Source organism: Schistocerca cancellata, chromosome 1, assembly GCF_023864275.1.
Source record: "Schistocerca cancellata isolate TAMUIC-IGC-003103 chromosome 1, iqSchCanc2.1, whole genome shotgun sequence".
Classification (NCBI taxonomy): domain Eukaryota; kingdom Metazoa; phylum Arthropoda; class Insecta; order Orthoptera; family Acrididae; genus Schistocerca; species Schistocerca cancellata.
This window is the reverse complement of record NC_064626.1, coordinates 145,806,023-145,831,854: the sequence shown is the minus strand read 5'-3', so window position 1 is coordinate 145,831,854 and position 25,832 is coordinate 145,806,023. Positions and strand designations below refer to the sequence as shown.

General features: G+C 45.7%; 1 protein-coding gene across 1 annotated transcript in view; it reads right to left on the bottom strand.

Annotated features, from left to right (window-relative positions):
- LOC126167178 (uncharacterized) overlaps window positions 1-25,832 on the bottom strand; it is a 746,688-nt gene that overhangs the window by 115,528 nt on the left and 605,328 nt on the right. The window contains exon 4 of the mRNA XM_049920457.1: window positions 21,206-21,374. Coding sequence (XP_049776414.1) covers window positions 21,206-21,374 — 169 coding nt within the window. The remainder of the gene's footprint in view (window positions 1-21,205; window positions 21,375-25,832) is intronic.

Below are 25,832 nucleotides of genomic sequence, written 5' to 3'. Positions count from 1 at the left end.
GACCGATCAGAGTAACTTTGCTAACAGCACGACATCGCCCGCACCGCTTCTCCTGGGCTCGTGACCATATCGACCGGATCCTAGCCGGCTGCAAAACCGTGGCCCGAGAAGATGAGTCCCGATTTCAGTTAGTAACAGCTGATGGCAGGGTTAGAGTGTGGCGCAGACCCTACTAAGCGAATGAACCAAGTTGTCGACAAGGCACTGTGCGAGCTGGTGGTGGTTCCATAATGGTGTGGGCTGAGTTTATATGGAATGGGCTGTGTCCTCTGGTCCAACTGAATCGATAATTGACTGGAAATGTTCGGCTACTTGGAGGCCATTTGCAGCCTTTCATGAATTTCATGTTCCTAAACAACGATGGAATTTTTGTGGGTGACAACGCGACAATGTCACCAGGCCGCAGTTGTTCACGATTGATTTGAAGGATATTCTGGACAATTCTAGTGAATGATTTGGCCTTACAATCGCCCGCATCAACGCCACTGGACATTTATGGAACGTAATCGAGAGGTCAGTTCATGCACAAACTCCAGCACTGGCAACACTTTCGCCATTATGGATGACTATAGAGGCGGCGTAGCTCAATATTTCTCCAGGGGACATTCAACGACTAGTTCAGTCCATGCCACTTCTAGTTTCTGCACTACGCCGGGCAAAAGAAAGTCCGACACGATATTAGGACGTATCCCATGACTTCTGTCAGTTCAGTGACAAATGTCAGCTTACCACGCCACCAGCAACGATATATTCCTTCGAAGTTTCTGATTTGTACGGTGTGATCAATTTCACGGTCAGGAGAGTGGAGTAAAGCAAGATTATATTCTGATGATGGAGGTTAAATGGCAGGCTGTGAATTAAAAAGATCTGAGTTTTTTCGTGGATTCCAGAACTTAAGAAAATGTTTAGACGAAGAACTAAAGCATGCGGAAAATATAAGAGGGAAACATAATTCACTCTAATTTAGTTACGAAAACATATTTGGTTTAAAATCCTATCCGAAGTTTGCAAATTTTCTTCGCTGATTGCCGGTTTCGGCTCATTACCCAACCATGTTCAGATCAGTCTAAAATATTGTTCAGTGAGTGACAGTCATTACACGTCGTCCTAGTTAAATAAAATACTAAAGCTAATGTTTTATTTGGCTATATAAACTGACAAAGATTTTCGCTTTAGGGTTTTATTTAACTAGAACGACTTAGCTCTACAAAAATACGACAATGCCACGCACAATGCCAAATACGAGTGCCACACACAGAACAGCATTTTAGATTCAGCTGAAGATGGCTCAGTAAGAAGCGATCTTGAAGTAGGTTTTCTATCCGTATACGTTTTAAATCAATTGATCACATATCTTCCACCATTGACAGTGTCAAAGAATAACATTAATTACGTAAGCTTCCAACAATATTATCTTTAGCAATAAGCCACAAAGAATTTGTTGAGTTAAATTTTTAGCATTGAACCCGTTCTACAGTTAATAAAAGTTTGAACAAAACTGTAAAAAGAAATGGTCAAAGTTCCACAGACGTTTGTCTTTATTAACTGTTGACTAGTTTCGGATCTTTTCAGTCCATTTTCAAATCATCCACATACGTCATATAACAAAATCCATTACGCGTGAACGCCGGTCACATGGCGTGTGAGTGTGGCTGGGAGCAACATATTCATGCTGCGAACTTATTTGACGTCAGTATCGTTACACTGGGGAGTGATGTCGCTTCGATTGACTTACCATGGCCGGCCGGAGTGGCCGCGCGGTTCTAGGCGCTACAGTCTGGAACCGAGCGACCGCTACGGTCGCAGGTTCGAATCCTGCTTCGGGCATGGATGCGTGTGATGTCCTTACGTTAGTTAGGTTTAATTAGTTCTAAGTTCTAGGCGACAGATGACCTCAGAAGTTAAGTCGCATAGTGCTCAGAGCCATTCATCAGTCCCTAAGCTTACACACCACTTAACCTAAATTATCCTAAGGACAAACACACACACCCAAATGAGATTTTCACTTTGAAGCGGAGTGTGCGCTGATATGAAACTTCCTGGCAGATTGAAACTGTGTGCCCGAATGAGACTCGAACTCGGGACTTTTGCCTTTCGCGGGCAAGTGCTCTAGAGCACTTGCCCGCGAAAGGCAAACGTCCCGAGTTCGAGTCTCGGTCGGGCACACAGTTTTAATCTGCCAGGAAGTTACACACACCCATGCCCGAGGGAGGATTCTAACCTCCGCCGGGACCAGCCTCCGTGACTGCAGTGCCTTAGACCGCTCGGCTAATTCCGTGCGGCGTAGGAAACAAGAAGGCACCTTAAGCTTCTGCTATTCCTGTCTCTGTGAATTATTGAATTATGTATAAGATTTACAGACATAATGCGTGATCGACATAGTATTAATAAGGTTCAGACTAAAATTTTGCGTATCAAATCGCAAAAGCTGGATGATCTGTAAGAAGGAGCCAAATTGTCAACGGCGTCGAGCAAGAAAACAAAAATCCTTGTACAATCTTCCAAGGCATAACAAAATGAGAAATCAACAGACAGTATGCGAAATACAGACCGAGGCAATGTGATGCGATATCAGAGAGGCATTCTACAAGAAGTTCGTAAGCACTTTCAAAACCTCTACGGAGAGGATGTTACTGATGATAAAGAAGCTCATAATCTTTTGAGACATGTAACACTGAAGCTCGATGTGGAAGATATTCTGTCGCTATGCAGCCCATTCACGGGAGAAATTCTTGAATCAATAAGACAAGCAGTAAAAGAGTAGCCACCAGGCTCGGACGGAATACCCAGTGAGTTTTATACAAAATTTTGGGAGACGATAAAATAGCATATCACTGACGCCATGAACTGTATTTAGGTACACGAAGATATTCCGTAAGATTTTAAAGCAGTAGTGCTCATTCAAAAAGAGACGAACGAGAGACATTTATCTAAGATGTTATACGTAAGATGTTAAATACAGCATTGAAGATTAGATTGAAACAGGCGATGAAGAGAATATCAGACTACCCTCAGGCGCTGTTCCAGGCAAATCTACACTGATAAGCCAAAACATTATGACGACTGACGACCGCAACGCGGCATTGCGAGCACGTGATGCGGCAACGGAAGTGTGCAAGCGGAGCAGACACGGACGGGGATCACCCTAGCGAAGATATGGACTGCAAATGGGGAAACTGAAATAAGCGACTTTGATGAGATTCCATGAGAATGTGAGAGAAATTCCCGTCAGGAACAAATTTAGAAGACTGGTGAACAACTACCAAGGTTTTAAAATGGCATCAACGTCCAAATGACGGAGAGGACCAGTTCTTGGTGGGATCAGAAGATACTGGCAGGAAGTCAAAGCCGGAACAAGACCTGGACACTAGAGTGAAGTTGGTTGTTACCATGCAGTCCATAGAGGCTTCTCTACAATAATAATTAAAAAAGGCGACTTTTACAAAGGGAAAATTATTATTACGCAGAACTTGTGAAGCTGGTCGAATGTTCGTGTGCTACTGTCGTCAGCGTCTACAAAATGACGTAGGAGTACAGCGAAACCAGCACTAGGCGCTAAATGGTCAGACGTCCACGACGTGGTGTTCGGAGGCTTGACCGATCTGTAAAGTAGGACAGGCATCTCTGCCGAAAGAGCACAATGCTGGTGCACTCATAAGCGTTTCGGAGCACACCATTCATCGTACATCCTCGTCAGACCACCCCTACTCGTTCACACGTTGGCGCAAAGACATCGTCAATTACGACTGCAGTGGGCACGGGACCATCGGGATTCGACCGTCGATCAATGGAAACGTGCTGGCTCTTCGGGTGAATCCATTTTTGCTACACTAGGTCGATGGTCGTCTCCGCAAACGCCGTCATCGAGGCGAACAACGGCTCGCCACGGTCACAGGCTGGTGGGAGCAGTATTATGCCATGGGAGGTATTCCCCTGGGCTTAGGCTAGGCGCAAATTGAGAAGCGTATAACACGTGTGACGTGACACGACACTACAGCGCTACACGCACGTGCCGCACGGGTCGCGCGGTTCCAGCGCATATTGCGACGCGCACACCATACCTCGCACGTGCCGACTGGCGACGCTCTGCGCTGACTGAACCGAAGCGCGCAACCTCTTATCTTTCTCAAACGATTTTACAGAAACTATTCTCTAAAAATATATGATTTTTGCCTTACTAGTAGTGTTATATGTCAGCTTCGTGATGAAGTGCCCATCACCTCGCTAATGACCATTTTTATTGTGATGTACACATTTTAGTAAGACACTACGCAAAACTCAAAAAGTTTGCAACGAAAATTAGGGGTCGCTATGATTTTGCGTTTGGTGCGTATTACACCATATGTTGCTGCGTATGAAATTTAGCTAACATGCTGAATTTTTGTTTAGACTTGGAAGGAGATCTCTATCTGCCTCCGATCTCCAGAAAATGGATCCCATGTAGTGCGCTCACTTCCGATCTTCCCGCGAGAATGAAATACTCGCAACATCTCTCTTATCTCCTAAACCGCTCGAGACATCGAAACGAAAGCTTGGCGAATGATAGCACACAAGGAGGAGAGTGTTTTACCAATTATTAAACACACGGAACTTTCTTATCTATGGCGATATATCAGTACTTATACTTACTTTTTTATTTGTTTCACTCCAGTGACTGTAATTTTTTAAGAGTTATCGACAGCTAGCGAAACAAGAGCTTCCTAGTATGAAAATAAACATCAAGTTTCTTCTTTTATGTTACTGCAAACCGATACTATGAGGTTTTTCGTAAGCTATTGAGCTCTGTGATTGCCAATTACTTGTTTAATGAGACCCTCCGTTTCGGAATTCTGTCTCAATAGCTGCTGTGAGATGAGTTTGGCAAATTACATTGTGACAAAGGAAGTACAATTAAACCAGTCACCAAGAGAAATGTGGCCTTTACTCATAAATGGTGATGCTTCTTCGAATGAGAAATGATTAACAACTCACACAAAAACAGATTGGAAATTCTGTTGGAATTTTGGTGGAATCCCCGTAACCCATCGTATTTTTAACACTGAGCGACTGGAATTGAAACTTACCGAAGGATTTTATTCCTTCTCTTGATCTGAGCAGTATTAAAATAATTACGAGTGTTACTTCAGGCGGAATGATGGGCACATGCCAGATACTGGTTACTCTCCTAGGGCTTGCCAAACTGACAACGCGTGATCGCGAATAAAATAGTTGTTATTGAGGAAAATAATCAAATGATCTGTCGCACAACACAATGGTCAATGTATTGACAGCAGCGAAGGATGATGCGCGCGACAGGAATGCACAAGCTAGCCATGTGTGCCTTGTCAGATGGAGTTCGAAAAACATTGTCGTGAAAGTAGATCTGCCTTTGTCAGCAGCACATTTCAACAAATTAAGTATATCTAATCATAACACTCTTTTAGGATATTCCTATTTTCGTAATAATACCGACCATTTTCTTCATTTGTGTAGCCTGTTGTATAATTAGTTTATTAATGCTGTAATGTCCATGCAACAATTGAAATGCTTTTTCTCATCACGGCGAACCAATTAAAACGTTGTTATTTGTGACTGCTTTTCGACTGTTTCTGCTTGCAGTGGAAATATGTTGTTCACATGCATGTAGTACAGTCTGTCGTATTACATTATTACATCCATATCAGAGTAATCACAGTGAAACTTCTATACTTCAGATCTTGGACGCTTTTTACCACAAGAACAAAGGGATCACACCTGTGGAGATTATCCCTTTCTAAATTTTTGTAACAGATCGTAGAGATACGCCAGTATACTAGGCAGCGAGAATATAACCTTGCTTTACTTTCCTGCCTTGATTCTTAATCACATAATTTTATAATATTCCTTGCTTCTTTATTCACTACCCTCTGTCCCATCTTGCGATCTGAAAACATCACGGAGGCATATGGTGCAATTCCAGCGGCCAATGGCTCATCAGTTACTGAAGTATACATTTTTCTTGACAGAAGAAAAACAAAACAAAACTATGCAGATATAAATAACAGAAAAGTATAACGTGGTAACGAAGAAAGCTGGAGCGTTTAAATGGCGAAAAGCGAAACACTACCCAAAGGCAATAAAGTTCAGTACACAGTAAGGCAAAATTTATCGTATTGGCAATACTACCACTGCTGATATGCGTCGTTACGATGTGAGCATATGGCCGGGCTACTTTTCCGCTCCCCGACTCAAATTTCCCACGGTGCTAGCGAGGCAAGCGCGACGCGCGGCGCGAGAAACTGTGCCTCAACCACAACGCCGCGCGACCTGGCGCAGGCGCGTGTCGCGTCCCAGTCGCGTCGCGTCGCAATTTGCGCGGTCCCATTTGAACCTGTGATGTTACAAAAACGCGCGCTGCGCTGCGTAGCGCCACACGCGCTATACGCGTCTCAATTTGCGCCTAGCCTTACATCGGATCTGTTATAGTAATCAAAGACACGCTGACAGCAGCGAACTACCTGCATCCCTTAATACTTGATGCCTTCCCCAGCAGCGATGTCGTGTTTCATCTGGATAACTGTCCGTGGCTCGGAGCCAGGACCGTGCTACAGTGGTTTGAGGAGCATTACAGTGAATTCACTTTGATGTCTCTGCGACCAAATACTCCTGATGTAAATCCTATGGAACCCATCCAGGGTCGCTATTGGGCGCCATCTCCGTGTGCACAAATCAGAGGTCCCTATTTACGCGAATTACATGACCTGCGCGTAGACATATAATGCCACATACCTCCACAAGCCTACCAACAAACTATCGGATCCTTGATACGTCGAATCAGTAATGTACCGGGTGATCAAAAAGCCAGTATAAATTTGAAAACTTAATAAACCACGGAATAATGTAGATAGAGAGGTAAAAATTGACACACATGCTTGGAATGACATGGGGTTTTATTAGAACAAAAAAACAAACAAACAAACAAACAAACAAACAAACAAACAAAGTTCACAAAATGTCCGACAGATGGCGCAAAATGTCAGTGACTGCGCATGATAATCGTGTATAAAAGGAGCTGTAATGAGAGAGAGAATCAGATGCGCCAGCAGTCGCAGCATGTTGACGTTACCTGAAAAGACTAGTGCTAGTTCAGCGTTACGATCCTATCGCCATAGGAAGGGGATTCGAACGGGTAAAGGTCCGTTGACAAATGCAGCTGTGGCGAGAATGATTTCGACGTTCGAAGCCACGGGTTGTTTAGACGATAGACCCCGTAGTGGCCGACCGAGCACAAGGCGTAATGCTGCTGAGACAGTTCAGGAAGAAATGAAGACTGTAGCTGGTTCGTCTATGCACGGGGAAGGCAGCGCTCGTGCAGTCGCATGTCGCACCGGCATTCCATACACTACTGTTTGGTTGGCACTGAGGCGTACCCTCCGATGCTATCCGTACAAAATCCATCTCCATCATGAACTGTTACCTGGCGATTTAGTGAAGCGGAGGGCATTTGCGGTGTGGGCGTTTCAAAAGATGGCGGAAGATGACGATTGGTTGAGTAACGTGTTGTTGACCGACGAAGCTCATTTCACACTCCGAGGGTCTGTCAACGCCCACAACTGCAGAATTTGGGCTACCGAAAATCTTAGAGCTGTCGTACAAACTCCATTGCACGACGACAAAGTCACGGTATGGGTTGGATTTACCACATCTACCGTTATCGAGCCTTTTTTCATCGAGGAAATGCGTGATTTTGGTGTTGTAACTGCTACCGTGACGTGTGAGAGATACGGCGATGTGTTACAGAATCGCATCATCCCCAGCCTGGCTGATAAACACTTGCTGGAACGTACGATGTTTCTGCAGGATGGCGCTCCCCCCCCCCCTTCCCATATTGTTAGACTCGTGATAGATCTCTTGCGCGCGTCGTTTGGTGATGATCGTGTGCTTAGCCACCACTTTCGTCATGCTTGGCCTCCCAGGTCCCCAGACCTCAGTCCGTGCGATTATTGGCTTTGGCGTTACGTGAAGTCGCAAGTGTATCGTGATCGACCGACATCTCTAGGGATGCTGAAAGACAACATCCGACACCCGTGCCTCACCATAATTCCGGACATGCTTTACAGTGCTGTTCACAACATTATTCCTCGACTACAGCTATTGTTGGAATGATGGTGGACATATTGAGTATTTCCTGTAAAGAACATCATCTTTGCTTTGTCTTACTTTGTTATGCTAATTATTGCTATTCTGACCAGATGAAGCTCTATATGTCGGGCATTTTTTGAACTTTTGTTTTTTTTTGGTTCTAATAAAACCCCATGTCATTCCAAACATGTGTGTCAATTTGTACCTCTCTAGCTACTTTATTCCGTGATTTATTCAGTTTTCAAATTTATACCGACTTTTTGATCTTTTCGTTCCAAAGACGGATAAAGCAGTTATGAAGCAGGTAATTATAATGTTTTGGCTCATAAGTGCATAGTAGCCAGGCTGTACTGATTACAAAAACTTGATAGGAGTGTCACATAATATGCTTGGCGGAAGCATGGCTCTCGTTGCTTATATATCTGGAAGTGAGCTTTCTTCGCTTTGCTCTCTTTATGTGCGCTTTAATTTTAAAATAAACAAATTAATTTGCCCCTGATGCTATTAGCGAACAAGACAAATATAACTAGGTTGAATATGTGAGCAAGAGACGTAAAATAACTATCAGCCACGCAATAATAAATTTTCACTAAATAAAGTTTGTCTTCAACATATTCTTTAATTCGAAGGCTGGTGAAACCAGCGTCTCTGGTAAGTGGTGACTTGAGAACCAAATATAGCTGTTAGTTACCGACATCATACGAAAATCACAAGTTCAATCGAGCTGCTGGGAGAAAAACATTCAGAGTCCAAACTGGTGCTAAAGTATTCTAAGTCCCTCTAAAGAAGACTCGAACAACTCCCATATTTGTGCATGAACGCGGCTGGAATGCCACCCAGACTTGCACCACTGATCAGCATAGTTCCTGCCTTGACCAGGTCATACTGAACACTGTCCTAAAGCAAGGTAACCGTCGCCCTTAAATAGCCTCAGTCGACCCCTCCTCCGAAAATTCCACGTAACGTCACCTAATGAGTTTCACATTTTCAGCAGCCTAGTTTACATCTTTTGATACTTAGTTAATATTGTGGTTGTGAATACGCCATTAGATGCACGCTAAAATTCTATTCCAAATCGATGCCTTATATTTAATTCTGAGCGCAATTGTTCGCCCAATATTTAAATTTAAACAGTTTCAAAACTCCGCTGCAGTGCCTGCAGAGTTCATACTCTTCATGCCGTTCAATGTTACAATAATTATTGATGTGGCGCTACTCTCTGATCGGGTTTTTACTCCTCTTTGCATTTCATTATTCACAACAGAGATATCTAAGATAGTTCACGACTTGCGAATGAAACTACACAAATTGATAAACAAATAATAAAAAACACAATAAGAAATATAAATCTGAAGAGCTAAGGGTTGAATATTGTGGGCAACTCTCTCCGCCAACACATATCGCATTCCTGGATGTAAACGTGTCTTGATTTCATAATTTATATTAATTTTCAATTGAAATGCAATTAAATTGTGCCTCACAGCTTAATTAATCAGACTACAAACAGTTGAAACGCCTCGCCGGATGTTACAGTTTGAGCCCGCATCTCGTGGTCGTGCGGTAGCGTTCTCGCTTCCCACGCCCGGGTTCCCGGGTTCGATTCCCGGCGGGGTCAGGGATTTTCTCTGCCTCGTGATGGCTGGGTGTTGTGTGCTGTCCTTAGGTTAGTTAGGTTTAAGTAGTTCTAAGTTCTAGGGGACTGATGACCATAGATGTTAAGTCCCATAGTGCTCAGAGCCATGTTACAGTTTGAGTACTTGATCACCATTGTACATTAAATAATAAACAAGTTATTAGACATTTGCTGATTAGCAGTTACAAAAACTTTCTAGGTACTGTGTTTTTTGACATATTCTATTTACAATTAATATCTGCCCATTGGCAGAATCGTGGTGCTTCCCATTTCAATATGACGTACCCCCCCCCCCCCCTCACTGTATCATTCACGGTTTACGCTGATGAGTGCATACATGAACAATATGTGAGACACTACTGTGTGCGCCAGCAGCAGATCTGACGTCACGTCCGCCCGTTTTCAAACTTTGACAGTTCCGCGTGTCACGCCAGCCAGCGGCCGGCCAAGCCGGACTGCCAAGAGGCTGTAGGGCCGCCATATCTCAGTACACGGAGCTTTCACTGCCCACCAGCCGACACGCCTCCGCGCCTACGGCTGTGCGCCCACGTCGCGGAGCTCGCACACCTCAAATACCACTCGCGACCGAACCCAAACCTCTCGCTCGCTCAAACAATATTCCGTCCCACGGATACCACAATACACGGTAGAGGTCACTCGCAGGCGGGCCGTGAATTCACCTTGAACCCCCTTGCCACGCCGCACTGCACTGAAGCAGAGACACGCATGTTTAACTCATACGCAGGTGTGAATGTAGTCGAGACTTTCCATGTTTCAATCAATTATTATTGTTGTTATTGCTATTAGGCTGTGTATTAGTTAGGCTATTTCTCTTTATGGTCGGTGAAAAGCTAGTGTAAAGCCTCTGAATGACATCAATCTCTCTCATCATTTAGGATGGCTCTACTTTTGCTTCTGGGGAGAAGAGCCTCACACAGGCTTACACCACATAGACCTGTAGGACAGAGAGACCCCGCATAGTGCCATTTTAAACTTATTTAACTTTACAGGATTCTTTTTTTTTCTGTTCTGGGAAGTTATGTTACAATTTTTTTCAGTTTTCTCCTTGCTGATAGATTTCATTCAGATGAAAGTACGTATCCTTACGATACACATTACAACAAGGTTCTGACAAAAGATAACGCAATGTTTCCAGAATGAGATTTTCACTCTGCAGCGGAGTGTGCGCTGATATGAAACTTCCTGGCAGATTAAAACTGTGTGCCCGACCGAGACTCGAACTCGGGACCTCCCCCAGGCTGTGGCTAAGCCATGTCTCCACTATATCCTTTCTTTCAGGAGTGCTAGTTCTGCAAGGTTCGCAGGAGAACTTCTGTAAAGTTTGGAAAGTAGGAGACGAGATACTGGCAGAAGTAAAAGCTGTGAGTACCGGACGTGAGTCGTGCTTCGGTAGCTCAGATGGTAGAGCACTTGCCCGCGAAAGGCAAAGGTCCCGAGTTCGAGTCTCGGTCGGGCACACAGTTTTAATCTGCCAGGAAGTTTCATATCAGCGCTCACTCCGCTGCAGAGTGAAAATCTCATTCTCGCTACCAAATGGTTTAACAGCTGGAATTTTGAACCAGGTGCGACCACAAAGCGTGTGCCCACCGGTGAATGTATCACATATCACTCACGTCTCGGACTGTGTAAGCTATGTTACTTAGAACACAGTTCACATTGGACCAGATAAGAAACAAAACTTCCTTAAAAGCTGCGGATGTGTATGAAGAGATGCTAAATCAATCCTAAATGAGTAGGATGGAAAGAAAATATACGGACAGAAACTGCATAGCAATATGAGCAAACGTATCCAACAAACACAGACCTTTGCAATCAACCTGGCGTTGGGTTTTAAATGAAAAAATAGCAAGAAAAGAAAAACTTAACTCAATTAAACTAAGTCTATCAACTTTTCTTACTGTTAAGAAAAAGGCAACTTGGAGCACAGATTTCTCTGCATCAAATACGAGAAGATACGCCTGTGGACAAAAATTAAGCTCGCTTCAATGAGTGGAACAGATCAAAGGCATACACCGAGGTGACAAGTCATACAATGCCGATCTGCACACATACAGATGGCGTTAGTATCGCGTATACATGGTATAAAAGGGCAGTGCATTGGCGGAACTGTCTTTGGTACTCAACTGGTTCATGTGAAAAGGTTTCCGACGTGATTATAGCCGCACGATGGGAATTAACAGACGTCGACGGCGGAATAGTAGTTGTAGTTACACACATGGGACATTCCATTTCGGATATCGCTAGGACCATTTCGGATATCGTTAGGAGCTCCAATACTTCGAGATCCACAATATGAAGAGTGTGCCGAGAATACCAAATCTCAGGGATTACCTCTCACCACAGTCAACTCAGTGGCCGACAGCCTTCACTTAACAATCGAGGGCAACAGCGTCTCCATAGAGCTGTCAATGCTAACAGACAAGCAACATTGCGTGAAGCAACTGCAGAAGGCAATGTGAACATACGACGAACATATCCGTTAGGACAGTGGGGTGAAATCTGGCGGTAATTGCCTATGGCAGCAGACGACCGACATAAACACTTTTGCTAATAGCACGACGTCCTCTGCAGCACCTCCTCTGGGCTCGTTGACATGTCGATTGGACCCTAGAGGACAGGAAAACCACGGCCCGGGCAGATGAGTCCAGATTTCAGTTGGTAAGAGCTGAAATACTGTTCAGGTAACGCAGAGCGATGCTGGAAGCTGCTGCCATCACGTACGGCGGGAACGCAGGATGCTCTGTCCATAGCTGATTTTAAATGACCAATGATTGAACGGCGGCGGACAACCGATTTTGTAGCTCTGAATATACACTCGTGTCCTAAGCTAACCTCAACTTGTTCAGGCGCAATGTATCCGAGAAAGCGGCGGTCAGCAACCTGTAGCAGAACTACACACATAAAAAAAAGTTTATATCACCCCGGTTCCCAGAAGATAGACGTTGACTGTGGATAACTGTATCACAGACACAATCTTTTTGACTGTTTAGAGATGTCACTAAACCCAAACCCGCCCAAATATGTAAACACCAATGCACGAGCAGCGCCCATTCGACGGAGGGGGCTCGACATCTGATCAGTTCCAGTAATTCCACCAGGAAGGAGGTACACGGCTCGTGTTGTCTGTAGTTCAGTGATGCCTAGGCGGTCAATACCGCGCTTCGATCGCGTCCGCATTGTTACTTTGTGCCAGGGAGGGCTCTCAACAAGGCAAGTGTCCAGGCGTCTCCGAGTGAACCAAAGCGATGTTGTTCGGACATGGAGGAGATACAGAGAGACAGGAACTGTCGATGACGTGCCTCGCTCAGGCCGCCCAAGGGCTACTACTGTAGCGGATGACCGCTACCTGCGGATTATGGCACGGAGGAACCCTGACAGCAATGCGACCATGTTGAACAATGCTTCTCGTGCGGTCACAGGACGTCGTGTTACGACTCAAACTGTGCGCAATAGGTTGCATGATGCGCAACTTCACTACCGACGTCCATGACGAAGTCCGTCTTTGCAACCACAACACCATGCAACGTGGTACAGATGAGCCCAACAACATGCCGAATGGACCGCTCAGGATTGGAATAATGTTCTCAACCGATGAGTGTTGCTTATGCCTTCCAACAATCGTCGGAGACGTGTCTGGAGGCAACCCGGTCAGGTTTGACGCCTTAGACACACTGTTCATAGAGTGCAGCAAGGTGGAGGTTCCCTGATGTTTTGGGGTGGCAATATGTGGGGTCGACGTACGCCGCTGGTGGTCATGGAAGGCGCCGTACCGGCTGTACGATACGTGAATGCCATCCTCCGACATAGTGCAACCATATCGACAGCATATTGGCGAGGCATTTGTCTTCATGGACTACAATTCGCTCCCCCATCGTGCACATCTTGTGAATGACTTCCTTCCGGATAAAGACATCGCTCGACTTGAGTGGCCAGCACGTTCTCCAGACATGAACCATATCGAACATGCCTGGGATAGATGTTTATGGACGACGTGACCCACAAACCATTGTGAGGGATCTACGCAGAATCGCCGTTGAGGAGTGGTACAATCTGGACCAACAGTGCTTTGATGAACTTGTGGATAGTATGCCACGACGAATACAGGCATGTATCAATGCAAGAGGACGTGCTACTGGGTAGTAGAGGTACCGGTGTGTACAGCAATCTGGACCACCACCCCTGAAAGTCACTCTGTATGGTGGTACAACATGCAATGTGCGGTTTTGATGAACAATAAAAAGGGTGGAAATGATGTTTATGTTGATCTCTATTCCAGTTTTCTGTACAGGTTCGGGAACTCTCGGAACCGAGGTGATGAAAAACTTTTTCATGTGTTTATTAATCACGCTCGCTTTGCTCACGACGGGTGAAGCTGACATGTGCGAGAAAACTCAAGAAACAAAATATTCCGTTTCCGCGCCAAAAGTGAACTATAACACCTAGCTTTTTCTACGCGAGCTGACGCATACTGACCGATGAGCAGTCCTGGTTGGAACTCACTCACGAGTTACAGATGGTACAGGCAGATTGCAAACGAAAAAGAATGATAGGAAGAAAAATAAGAGGAAATAAAGTCAATACGATGATGAAAATGATGCGACAAAAGATTTTAACAAATGTATTTACAGCAATTAATTGATAATAAGTCATTTTGATAAAGATTTAAAAATAAAAGAAACGTTGTCACCTGAGAGTATTCGAACCCAGGACATTCAATCTGTTGAACAGTCATATTACCAATGTGCTACGAAAAACCTTCACTATGTTTGCTTATATTTAGGTGTCTGTTGCACCAGTTGCAACGATCGTTTGCGGTCCTCATGATGTTCGGATTCACGTCATGTGATAAATGAAGTTTATCTGCTGTAGCTCGGTCCCTATGATGATAGTAACTGAATGTGTAAAGCTCAATCGCTTCTTGTGCGGAAGTATCCAGTAGTCTTTGACTAGTGTTGTATACAAAATGTACGTCATATCGTTGCCATCTTTCTGTGCGTGTTGTTTCGGGTGTGGTTCAAATGGCTCTGAGCACTATGGGACTTAACATCTGAGGTCATGAGTCCCCTAGAACTTAGAACTACCTAAACCTAACTAACCTAAGAACATCACACACAGCCATGCCCGAGGCAGGATTCGAACCTGCGACGTAGCGGTCGCGCGGCTCCAGACTGCAGCGCCTTTAACCGCGTGGCCACACTGGCCGGCGTTTCGGGTGTGTTTAGAATGTGTGATGAAATGCGAAATAAAAGGATTGGACGTGGGAGTTGAGATCCAAACAAAACAAGAAAAAAGCCAGACAATGAATTAGAAGTGAACTGACAGTTTGTTGTTGCTGTTTGGCAACGACGAACAGTTCTGGCGTGAAGTTGAGCGCCTTGGTTGAAGGAAAACACCTCCAACTCATGAAGTGTGAACTGTAAGTAATTTTAATCAGAATATAGTTATAAAGTTGATTTTGTTGTGAGGTGTAACAGTTGGAAGCCAGCAGCTCTTGTTTAGGTTTGTTTCTAACTTGGGAACAGCCGTCCGGAGCGCTTCAGTCTGGAACCGCGTGACCGCTACGGTCGCAGGTTCGAATCCTGCCTCGGGCGTGGATGTGTGTGATGTCTTTAGGTTAGTTAGGTTTAAGTAGTTCTAAGTTCTAGGGGACTGATGACCTCAGAAGTTAAGTCCCATAGTGCTCAGAGCCATTTGAACCCTGTTCGGGTCGCGAGTTCAGTCTGCCAGTCAGTTGGAACGCGTCTGGAGCGCAGCCCGGACCTGCCAGTCGGGTGCGGCACTAGTGTAGTCGGATTGGAGCAGTGAGGTCTGTGTCGACATGGCTCGCCCGACCATTGCCGCCACGCATCCCTTGAGCCGGGCCATGGTCTCGGTGGATCGTCGGTCGGTCGTCCTACCGGACGACGCGATCGTTCATGAGTCGTGTGTGTGTGTGTGTGTGTGTCGACTTCCGATTTGTCTTCATGTGTCCTTAGTTACTGTTGGGTATCGTTCAGCTCTTCGTGCAAGTGTTTGTCAGGTTGTGTGTGCAGTTGACGTTATTTCCACTGACTACTACTTTAGATGTTGTCGGCATTCTGAGGGGAGTGGGTGGGTTGGCGCGGACCAGGGAGGATATCTCCATGCGTTGCTGTCGGCTGGGTCCGCTGGCGGTCCCTGCGCAGTGTCAGACCGTTTGTGGATCTTTCCGATCGCTACGAGCTTCGTGGCTCACCAACCTAGGATGTCAAAGTTGAGTGGTGTGTTGTGTACCCAAGCCACGTCCGTTCATGTTGTGTCGTTCTTTCGGTGGTTTGCTGTTGGGGAGCTTTTCGTGTGAGCGACACCGAGTGTTTGTAGTGGTGAAATCGAGCCGCCGTGCGGTCAATTAACTATATTGGTTCACTACAATTCAAGAGCACCAGCGGAATTTTCTGCCTTGTGGCCGCTAGTGTTCCGGTTACCTGTCCTGACCACTAACGTAATTTCAGGCAGCATACTTTCCTCACCTGTTGTCGCTGTCCAACACGGCGTGTAGTTTTGACAGCTCAATACATATTTCATTGTGGATAATCACGTCTGTAACTGTTTGGTCTTTGAGTTTTATGTACCGATTGGTGCCTAGCAAGTCGTTTGGACCGTCGGTCTGTGACTGTCTCTTGGGTGGGTTACCGACGGATCAAGTGTAGTTGGGCCCACCACGTGTCTCACCTAAGTGAACGTTAATGTTTCGAGGGGAGGCCCACCCAACCCTGGAGCGTCTGTACTGTCCTCGTCATGGGTGTTTAATGGTCTGTTGGTGATCTATTATAGCCAATGCTTTAAAAGAAAAAAAATTGTGTTTTATGTAAATCAATTTATGTAGATCATTTGTGGGCCTTCAGCCGCTTACAGCCTTATTCTTAAATTTAGTTATTGTCGTTGCTTTGCTTATTCATTTAGCGTGCGTTCCACCATTGAAATCTTAAAGGTTACGGCATTTTTGAATTTTTGGAAAATCAACTGTGGGCCTTCAGCCGCTTAAAGCCTTTTTCTCAAAATTTCTCCTTAAGCGAAAACATTGCGGCCTTCTGCCTTAAAAGAATATGGTAATATATTTTAAAGTTTTTTGAAATTTAATTGTGGCTTTCTGCCGTTTGTATTGCACCTTGTATATGTTTGTTCTGTCCACTTTTGCCTTGAGGCTTTCAGCCTAGCTTTGATTATATATATACACTCCTGGAAATTGAAATAAGAACACCGTGAATTCATTGCCCCAGGAAGGGGAAACTTTATTGACACATTCCTGGGGTCAGATACATGACATGATCACACTGACAGAACCACAGGCACATAGACACAGGCAACAGAGCATGCACAATGTCGGCACTAGTACAGTGTATATCCACCTTTCGCAGCAATGCAGGCTGCTATTCTCCCATGGAGACGATCGTAGAGATGCTGGATGTAGTCCTGTGGAACGGCTTGCCATGCCATTTCCAGATGGTGCCTCAGTTGGACCAGCGTTCGTGCTGGACGTGCAGACCGCGTGAGACGACGCTTCATCCAGACCCAAACATGCTCAATGGGGGACAGATCCGGAGATCTTGCTGGCCAGGGTAGTTGACTTACACCTTCTAGAGCACGTTGGGTGGCACGGGATACATGCGGACGTGCATTGTCCTGTTGGAACAGCAAGTTCCCTTGCCGGTCTAGGAATGGTAGAACGATGGGTTCGATGACGGTTTGGATGTACCGTGCACTATTCAGTGTCCCCTCGACGATCACCAGTGGTGTACGGCCAGTGTAGGAGATCGCTCCCCACACCATGATGCCGGGTGTTGGCCCTGTGTGCCTCGGTCGTATGCAGTCCTGATTGTGGCGCTCACCTGCACGGCGTCAAACACGCATACGACCATCATTGGCACCAAGGCAGAAGCGACTCTCATCGCTGAAGACGACACGTCTCCATTCGTCCCTCCATTCACGCCTGTCGCGACACCACTGGAGGCGGGCTGCACGATGTTGGGGCGTGAGCGGAAGACGGCCTAACGGTGTGCGGGACCGTAGCCCAGCTTCATGGAGACGGTTGCGAATGGTCCTCGCCGATACCCCAGGAGCAACAGTGTCCCTAATTTGCTGGGAAGTGGCGGTGCGGTCCTCTACGGCACTGCGTAGGATCCTACGGTCTTGGCGTGCATCCGTGCGTCGCTGCGGTCCGGTCCCAGGTCGACGGGCACGTGCACCTTCCGCCGACCACTGGCGACAACATCGATGTACTGTGGAGACCTCACGCCCCACGTGTTGAGCAATTCGGCGGTACGTCCACCCGGCCTCCCGCATGCCCACTATACGCCCTCGCTCAAAGTCCGTCAACTGCACATACGGTTCACGTCCACGCTATCGCGGCATGCTACCAGTGTTAAAGACTGCGATGGAGCTCCGTATGCCACGGCAAACTGGCTGACACTGACGGCGGCGGTGCACAAATGCTGCGCAGCTAGCGCCATTCGACGGCCAACACCGCGATTCCTGGTGTGTCCGCTGTGCCGTGCGTGTGATCATTGCTTGTACAGCCCTCTCGCAGTGTCCGGAGCAAGTATGGTGGGTTTGACACACCGGTGTCAATGTGTTCTTTTTTCCATTTCCAGGAGTGTATATTTTATCTGCAATTTAATTGCATGTCTTCAGGAGCTAGTAATTTAGCTTGTTGTTTTTAAGATTTCTTGTTTGGAGGCCTTCAGCTATGAAACAATTGGATTTTGAAACTCGTAGTTGTAAAGGTTCGGCTATGTGCCGTTTTGATTTAAAGCTGTTATTAAATTACAATAAATTACAATTTTAAAGCGAAACTGACCGACACCTTATTTGGCCCTTTCCACAATCCTAATCACCTGTTCTGCCAAGCGGGTTTAGCTGGAGTTTCAGGTATGTTTATTTAGTAACTTTCCTTGCAATATTACTTGATTAAGCGACTACAAGGAGATATCAGATAGATCCTAATTAGTTGTTGGATCATTGTGTGACTGACATCAAGTACACTTAGTTTAAGTCATATTGTTTGCATGTGTTGGGTGTTTGGGTAGAAGCATACTGTACTAGGTCAGTGTAAGAAAGAATGGGAATGTATGCTTATACCAAACCATTTTCCTTCCGGGAAGCTCTTGGGAAGCTTTTGATACGTAGCCATGGGAAGGACTAGCGGTCTGCCGCGGCCATTTCTTTGGAGTTTGGCGGGGAAGCAGCTTAAGAGTGGCAAACGTTGAGACGCGGTGGCGTTCGGCGCCTGGCCGTCTCGACCGTAGACAGTACAGGAGATTCCTCACGGCTTGAGAACCGCCACCACGGCGCCCCTATCCGATAACTTGTTGAGCGTGTAGGCATGGCGATTTCCCGCGGACACTGTAATCGACTTGACGGGGATATGCAGGTTCACATTTTGTCGATAAAATAGGGAGATATTCCAGAAGCTTCGACGCGAAAAAAAGTCCAAGTCGGATATTGATCGGCGCGCGGAAGGAACCGACTTCTAGAAATATGATTCACCAGCCACGTTGAAAGAGGAGGGGAAACCGAGACTTGCTGTAGAAAACGTAGTAGAGAAACGTGGTAGTTAGTCTGCCGTCTTCTGTCTTAATGCTGGTTCACATCGGACGTGCTCTGCGCGGACAACGGGCGAACTTGCTGCCCTGTGCTCTTTTGCAGTAGATAGGTGTTAGAACACTGTACTTGCTGCTACACTTAGACGTTACCTGGACTTCGCCCCGCGGCTGAGAGATAGCGTCTTCTTCAGCAGACAGTGATAGAGAGCACTTCATCTGCTGTACGGTGAAGTTACAAGGCAGCATTCTATTGGCAGTAATCGGACCGCAGTCAGCCGTCCAAGGTTTTCGAGTCGTATTCTACAGATGTGAGAAGCCCCAGCAGTGCTGGTGGTGCCGAATTCTTCCAGTAGCAGCGCTCTGTATTGCCGCATTACGGTGATAGTAGCATACGCTCTGCCATTGTAGGGACGTAATGATAAATTGCTTAGATCACAAGTACTATTCTTGGTGCACTGAGATTTCCGTTTGCTTATTGGGGTAGTAATTTCTTCTGATACTTCATACAACACTGATGTCAGTCATTAACCGCGTATTGCCTGCGTTAAACAGGGCACAGCTAAGCAGTGAAGGGCCAATGCCAGTACAGGGAAAAATCTGTGCTCTTACACTATTGTTCTGTTAAGTGGTTTTCCATGTCGCTGCACTTAACCTACTGTTTCCCCCACCCCATCCCACCTCCCTGCCCCCTCAGGAAGGGGGTGATGGGCCATTTGGTTAGTGTGTGTTGGCTACATTAGGGGAGGTATGCACTCAGGGGTGAACCTACTGGTCTGTCATTGACAGTTATGAAGAACTTTATGAAAGACATCATATTTACGCCAGGTGTAAAAAGTTAATTAATTGAACATGTTGCTGAACTACCAACGAACGAAGATAACGTGGTGTCACCGCCAGACACCACACTTGCTAGGTGGTAGCCTTTAAATCGGCCGCGGTCCGCTAGTATACGTCGGACCCGCGTGTCGCCACTGTCAGTGATTGCAGACCGAGCGCCGCCACACGGCAGGTCTAGTGAGACGTCCGAGCACTCGTCCCAGTTGTACAGCCGACTTTGCTAGCGATGCTACACTGACAATTACGCTCTCATTTGCCGAGACGATAGTTCGCATAGCCTTCAGCTACGTCATTTGCTACGACCTAGCAAGGTGCCATTATCAATAGATATTTAACTAGTGATGCCTGTACCTTCAGACCGATGTTCTCCAATTATGGATTAAAGTTAAGTATTACATCAACTACGTACTTTATTTGCTGCTCTAAATTCCCTTAACTGTTCCAGACCTCACGCCAGTCTGCGTGAGCTTAACGCGTGCATTTCGGCCTCCTCTAGCAACACGGTGTTGGCTCTTCTGCCAACACATCAGATAAAACTACTAAAGACAATAGAATGTATAAAGTTTAACAAAGAGTGCAAGAATAATGAAGTTTTTCCAGAATACATCAACGTGAAAATTAAAGCTACCTCCGCGGCAGCAAAACGAGCTAGAAAGCTTCACTTGATAATGGCCTAAGGCCGAAATTGCAATCGTAAAATAAAGAAAGTGTTACAGTCACTGACGTAAATATGATGTCTTTTATAAAGTTCTACATGTATGTGAATCCAAGGTATAAAAAGTTAATTCATAGACAATTCGCTTGATTAATATAAGCAAGATCAACGAACTCTTGCTGAGGGTACATATAAGTGTCATGGCACCCATCACATTGCATTACAAAATCTGTTGCGTTAAATAAATCGCTTGTAGACACCAATGCCAGTCCCTGCCGTCAGTAGCCGGAAGAGTGGACTTCAGAACTGGCAGATGGCAGGCGCGCGCTCATTGTGTTGCACCAGGGCGTCGAGAAGCTCGAGTGTTAGGCGTGAGCGCAGCGCAGCGCAGCGGCTGACCTGAGGAGGCGTCGTTGGCGGCGACCTGCAGACGGTCGAGGTGGCGGGAGAGCGCGGGCAGGCGGCGGCTCAGCAGGTCGCGGAAGACGGCCATGTCCACCGACAGGCCGCGCAGGTTGTTGGCGAAGTAGCTCTCCGGCAGCACGCCCTCCACCAGGAAGATCATCACCTGCGCACGCCAAGGGGCCGCCGGTCGCACTCTGACAGCCAACTACAGCACCTAGTCTAAAACCTAGTTTACAAGACGTCACTAGGTTGCAGGAAACTGCGCTACCGGCCACTGCGCATGCGCGCAGCGCGTTTCCGCAACTCGTTGGTGAAACTGAACACTTTCGACGTGTTCCAACTTTGGCGCAACTTATTTGCATGAGTTTTGAGGTTATGTGTGTTCGTAGAGTACAGACAAACTGAAATATGAAGTGGGGCACGGAGAATAATGTTCGCTTTTTGGATATCTACGCAGTCACTGCAGAACCTGTACCCGACTGAAGAGATGGTCCAGCTGATACATGACCAACTGTACTTGCTCCAACGGCGGGGTAAAGAGGTATCCTTCTGCTGGGTGCCTGGTCATGTCGGCATATTGGGCAATGAACAGGCTGATCGGGCTGCCAAGGAGGCCTGCAGAGAGCAGGATGTGGTCCAGTGTCCTATCCCCTTGCAGTCAGTCATCGCTGCACTCCACAGGAAGTGCATGGAGTTGTGGGAGGACGAATGGCTGGCGGTGACGGCCAATAAACTGCTGTCGGTAAAGTCGACCACTCGGCCGTGGCGTTCCTCCTGCCGGCTGCTCAGGCGGGAAGAGGTGGCGCTCACACGTCTTCGGATCGGGCACTGTCCTCTGACACATAGCTATTTATTACGGCGGGAGGATCCTCCGTTTTGTGATGCTTGTGGTGTGCACATCTCTGTCCGGCACATTTTGACAGACTGCATTTTATTCCGTGATGCAAGGGCAGAAGCACAAGTTGATGGGGATCTGCCCTATGTTTTAGCTGACGATGAGACGTGTGTGTCTAGGGTTTTTAAGTTTTGTGATGTGTCTGGACTCTGGCCTAAACTTTTAGGCTGGAGGTGTTAGTGTATTGCAGAGTGGCTGACTCCTCCCTTTTTCCCTTGCGGTCAGCCAGCCACTTCCATCTGCTACATTGTTTTAGCACCCTCTACCTTTTTCTTCCTGTGTTGTCCATGTTTTACTGTTGACGCCCTGCTTCATCCCACGCTTCGGTGTGGGTGAGCACATGTTTTTCAATGATTGTTCCCCGTGTTTTCTGTTCCGTTATATGTAAATGTTCTGAGTTTTTTTCTTGACACCCGTCACACTATGATACTGAACGGGCGCTGAAGACCTTGCTGTCGTGCGCCCACACAACCCTTCTACTACTACTACTACTACTACGCTTTTCATATGTTTTTGTGGGATTTCAGTGATGCCGATTACAAAAATAAGCAACATATTGCTGCCGCTGAGACCGTCATGTGCCATCGTAACATAGATGGTTTGACAGTATCTGAGCTGCAGGGCTAAATTTACTGAGTTAGGAGCACATATACAACTGAATTAAGAAAAATACAAGCAAGTCTAATTCTAGCTGTGGCAATGCTCTCGTCTACAAGACTTAAGTCCCATCGTTCGCGTTGGCCAACTATTTGTTAGGGAATATTGTTGACAAGAGGGAAGACTACAAAATACAAGAAGCTGCATTCTTTATTCCATATTCATCTATTTAAAACGTCGCTGCAGTGCTCCCCGTTCACATATGTTAGAATTTTGAAATATTGCTCTTTAAGACAGTAATTTGCAAACCATTCTCTCCTTAATGAGGCCTGCTTCGAGTAATTATTGTTGCTAATGTTAGTAATTATTACTGCTAATAATTATTGGTGTTAATGAAATAGCGCCATCACCAACTAAAACCGTATCATACAGCATGTCGAGTGTTCTCGATTGTAATGCACGCAATATGATATGTAATTTCAGTTCTGGCGACAGTGCTTTATCCATTACAGTACCTTTATTCCTTATCGAATAACTAACTCTATTTAGGAGAAACGTGAACAGTTCTGGTGACATTCTAAGATAATTAAAAGAACTGCTTGGGTCTTCCGTTATAAATTATTTCAGCAAGGATGCTGATGTACCGAGCTGACGTCCTTTCTTCATCCAGTCACAAATTGAAACACGTTTCTTATATTTTTCTTACGCAGCGATTCCACGCAACAAGCTTTAACTCCATCACAACTCAATCGACATGCAGCTGCCAAAACTTTCATTTCAGACACGACTCAGGGACCCACAAAACGACGAAACTGAAGTGTATACTGGTGTCGCCGTGTCTACAGTCATATATGAAACCACTAGCGTGCAACGCATTCCACGCAACGAATGGCGCAACCCAATGTCGTAGTGTAAATTAGGCTTAACGTACACGTTCGCTACTCTCACTTGTTACCATCTGATAACAGATGAAGCGACACTAGCGCTCCTAGCGGCGAGAAAACCAGCTCTCTATTACAGGTCTATGCGCCGTACGAATTATGTTTGGTTTTTATTATTTTTCTACATAATTTGCGCAATACAAGGGGAGGCCACGACCTTGGGATCACAGATCTACTTCAAACTTTGAACACTTTCAGTACGCCATTAAAAGAAGAATGTGCAACAAGTAAGGTGCACTTCCGAGAAAAAGAGAAGTTTTACGCGTCTATTACGAGACTTATACATCTGTGCGTAGGTGCTGAACGTAAAAAAGGAAACGAAAGCTGAATGAAAGGATCTACGATGAACTTGAAAGGATGCCTTGTCACTTCCGCCCCTATCAAATGCAACAAACAATAACGACCAAAATAACAAAAAAAAGTCGTTAGCGTTCGAGTATATGTGATGAGACGGCTCTACTCCCGCTCAAATGTAATTTTTAATCTATATTTCTTTCATCACTGGTCATACTATTTAATTTGAGAGGTAATGCAATTTAAAAAAAAACCACATGCGTATGCATGAAGTTTTAGTGTCTTTCATGTGATTTGACTACTTACTATTTTTAATTAAATCTCATTATTAGAACAAGAATGTTTATAACTATCGATAACTAAACGAAGAAATGTATGGCGCTTCCCTGAAAATGTATGCCTGTCGTGATTTGCGAAATCTCTTCTACAAACTATCTGGTACCCGGAACTACTTTCCACCTCGACGCTTCGAGCTGCCGACACAGAGGCAGGGCCCATTTTGGCAGTTAACACGCATAGCGGTGAGACGTTGCTAATGTAGCAAGAACGAACAGTGTAAGCGCATTTTATTTGAATATCACTGATTTTACACTTTCACCACAACAACGAAGGTGACTCCCTGTTCTTCGACTAGTGCAGATAAAGAATGTCACAACGATTCGAACCGTTGCCTCGTCCATGACCTTCTCGCGAAACGCGAACGTTAACCACGCTCTTTTTTGCTGATCCCATTTTTGTTCGTTATTGGTCGTTTTATGTGTTGGAGGCGGACTTCCCACGACGCTTGTTCAAGTTCATCGCTTCATCGTTGACCCATTAACTCAGGGTTTCATACTTTTTCTTTTTTTTTTAAAAAAAAAGAGAGGGCAGCTAACCCTCTGACCAAACACTTTTGAGATACCGTGCCATCACTTTTCCACAGTGACTTTTTAAGGCCCACACAGCTACATGTTACACAATGGACGCGTAGCAAAAAAATGGCTCTGAGCACTATGGGACTGAACATCTGAGGTCATCAGTCCCCTAGAACTTAGAACTACGTAAACCTAACTAACTTAAGGGCATCACACACATCCATGCCCGAGGCAGGATTCGAACCTGCGACCGTAGCAGTCGCGGACGCGTAGCACTTTTGTTGCGATTTTCTCGGAATTGCCAGACTAGTGCACCTTGCTACTCGCTCATTATGTCGTGTTAATGGGCTGCTAAAGGTGTACAAAATTTGAAGTAAATCTGTGATCCCCACGTCGTGACCTCCCCTTGTTAGCATATTTTTGCGTCCCAAGCTGTAGTAAAATATCAAGAGACACGACCGAATGTAAAATAAATGTAAACAGAGAAAAACTATTCGGGTTTGTGCAGCAAGTGACAACAGCTTACTGCGCTACCCTGACTAATCTTCGACGTGCAATACAGAATAAGCGATGTGGTCTTCTGACGTCTGGAGTTTAGTTGCTGTCTGAAAATGCCAGGCCCCATTCTGCCATTCACACCCAAATAGCATTTAAGCTTATGTTTCTCAACAGACTTTACAATATAAGCAGACGCTAGAAAGTAATTTTTTCTGTGACGTAGAAAGAGCAAGTTGGAAATTTTGAAATACAACACTGAACTTACAGGGTGTTTCAAAAATGACCGGTATATTTGAAACGGCAATAAAAACTAAACGAGCAGCGATAGAAATACACCGTTTGTTGCAATATGCTTGGGACAACAGTTCATTTTCAGGCAGACAAACTTTCTAAATTACAGTAGTTACAATTTTCAACAACAGATGGCGCTGCGGTCTGGGAAACTCTATAGTACGATATTTTCCACATATCCACCAAGCGTAGCAATAATATGGCGTAGTCTCTGAATGAAATTACCCGAAACTTTTGACAACGTGTCTGGC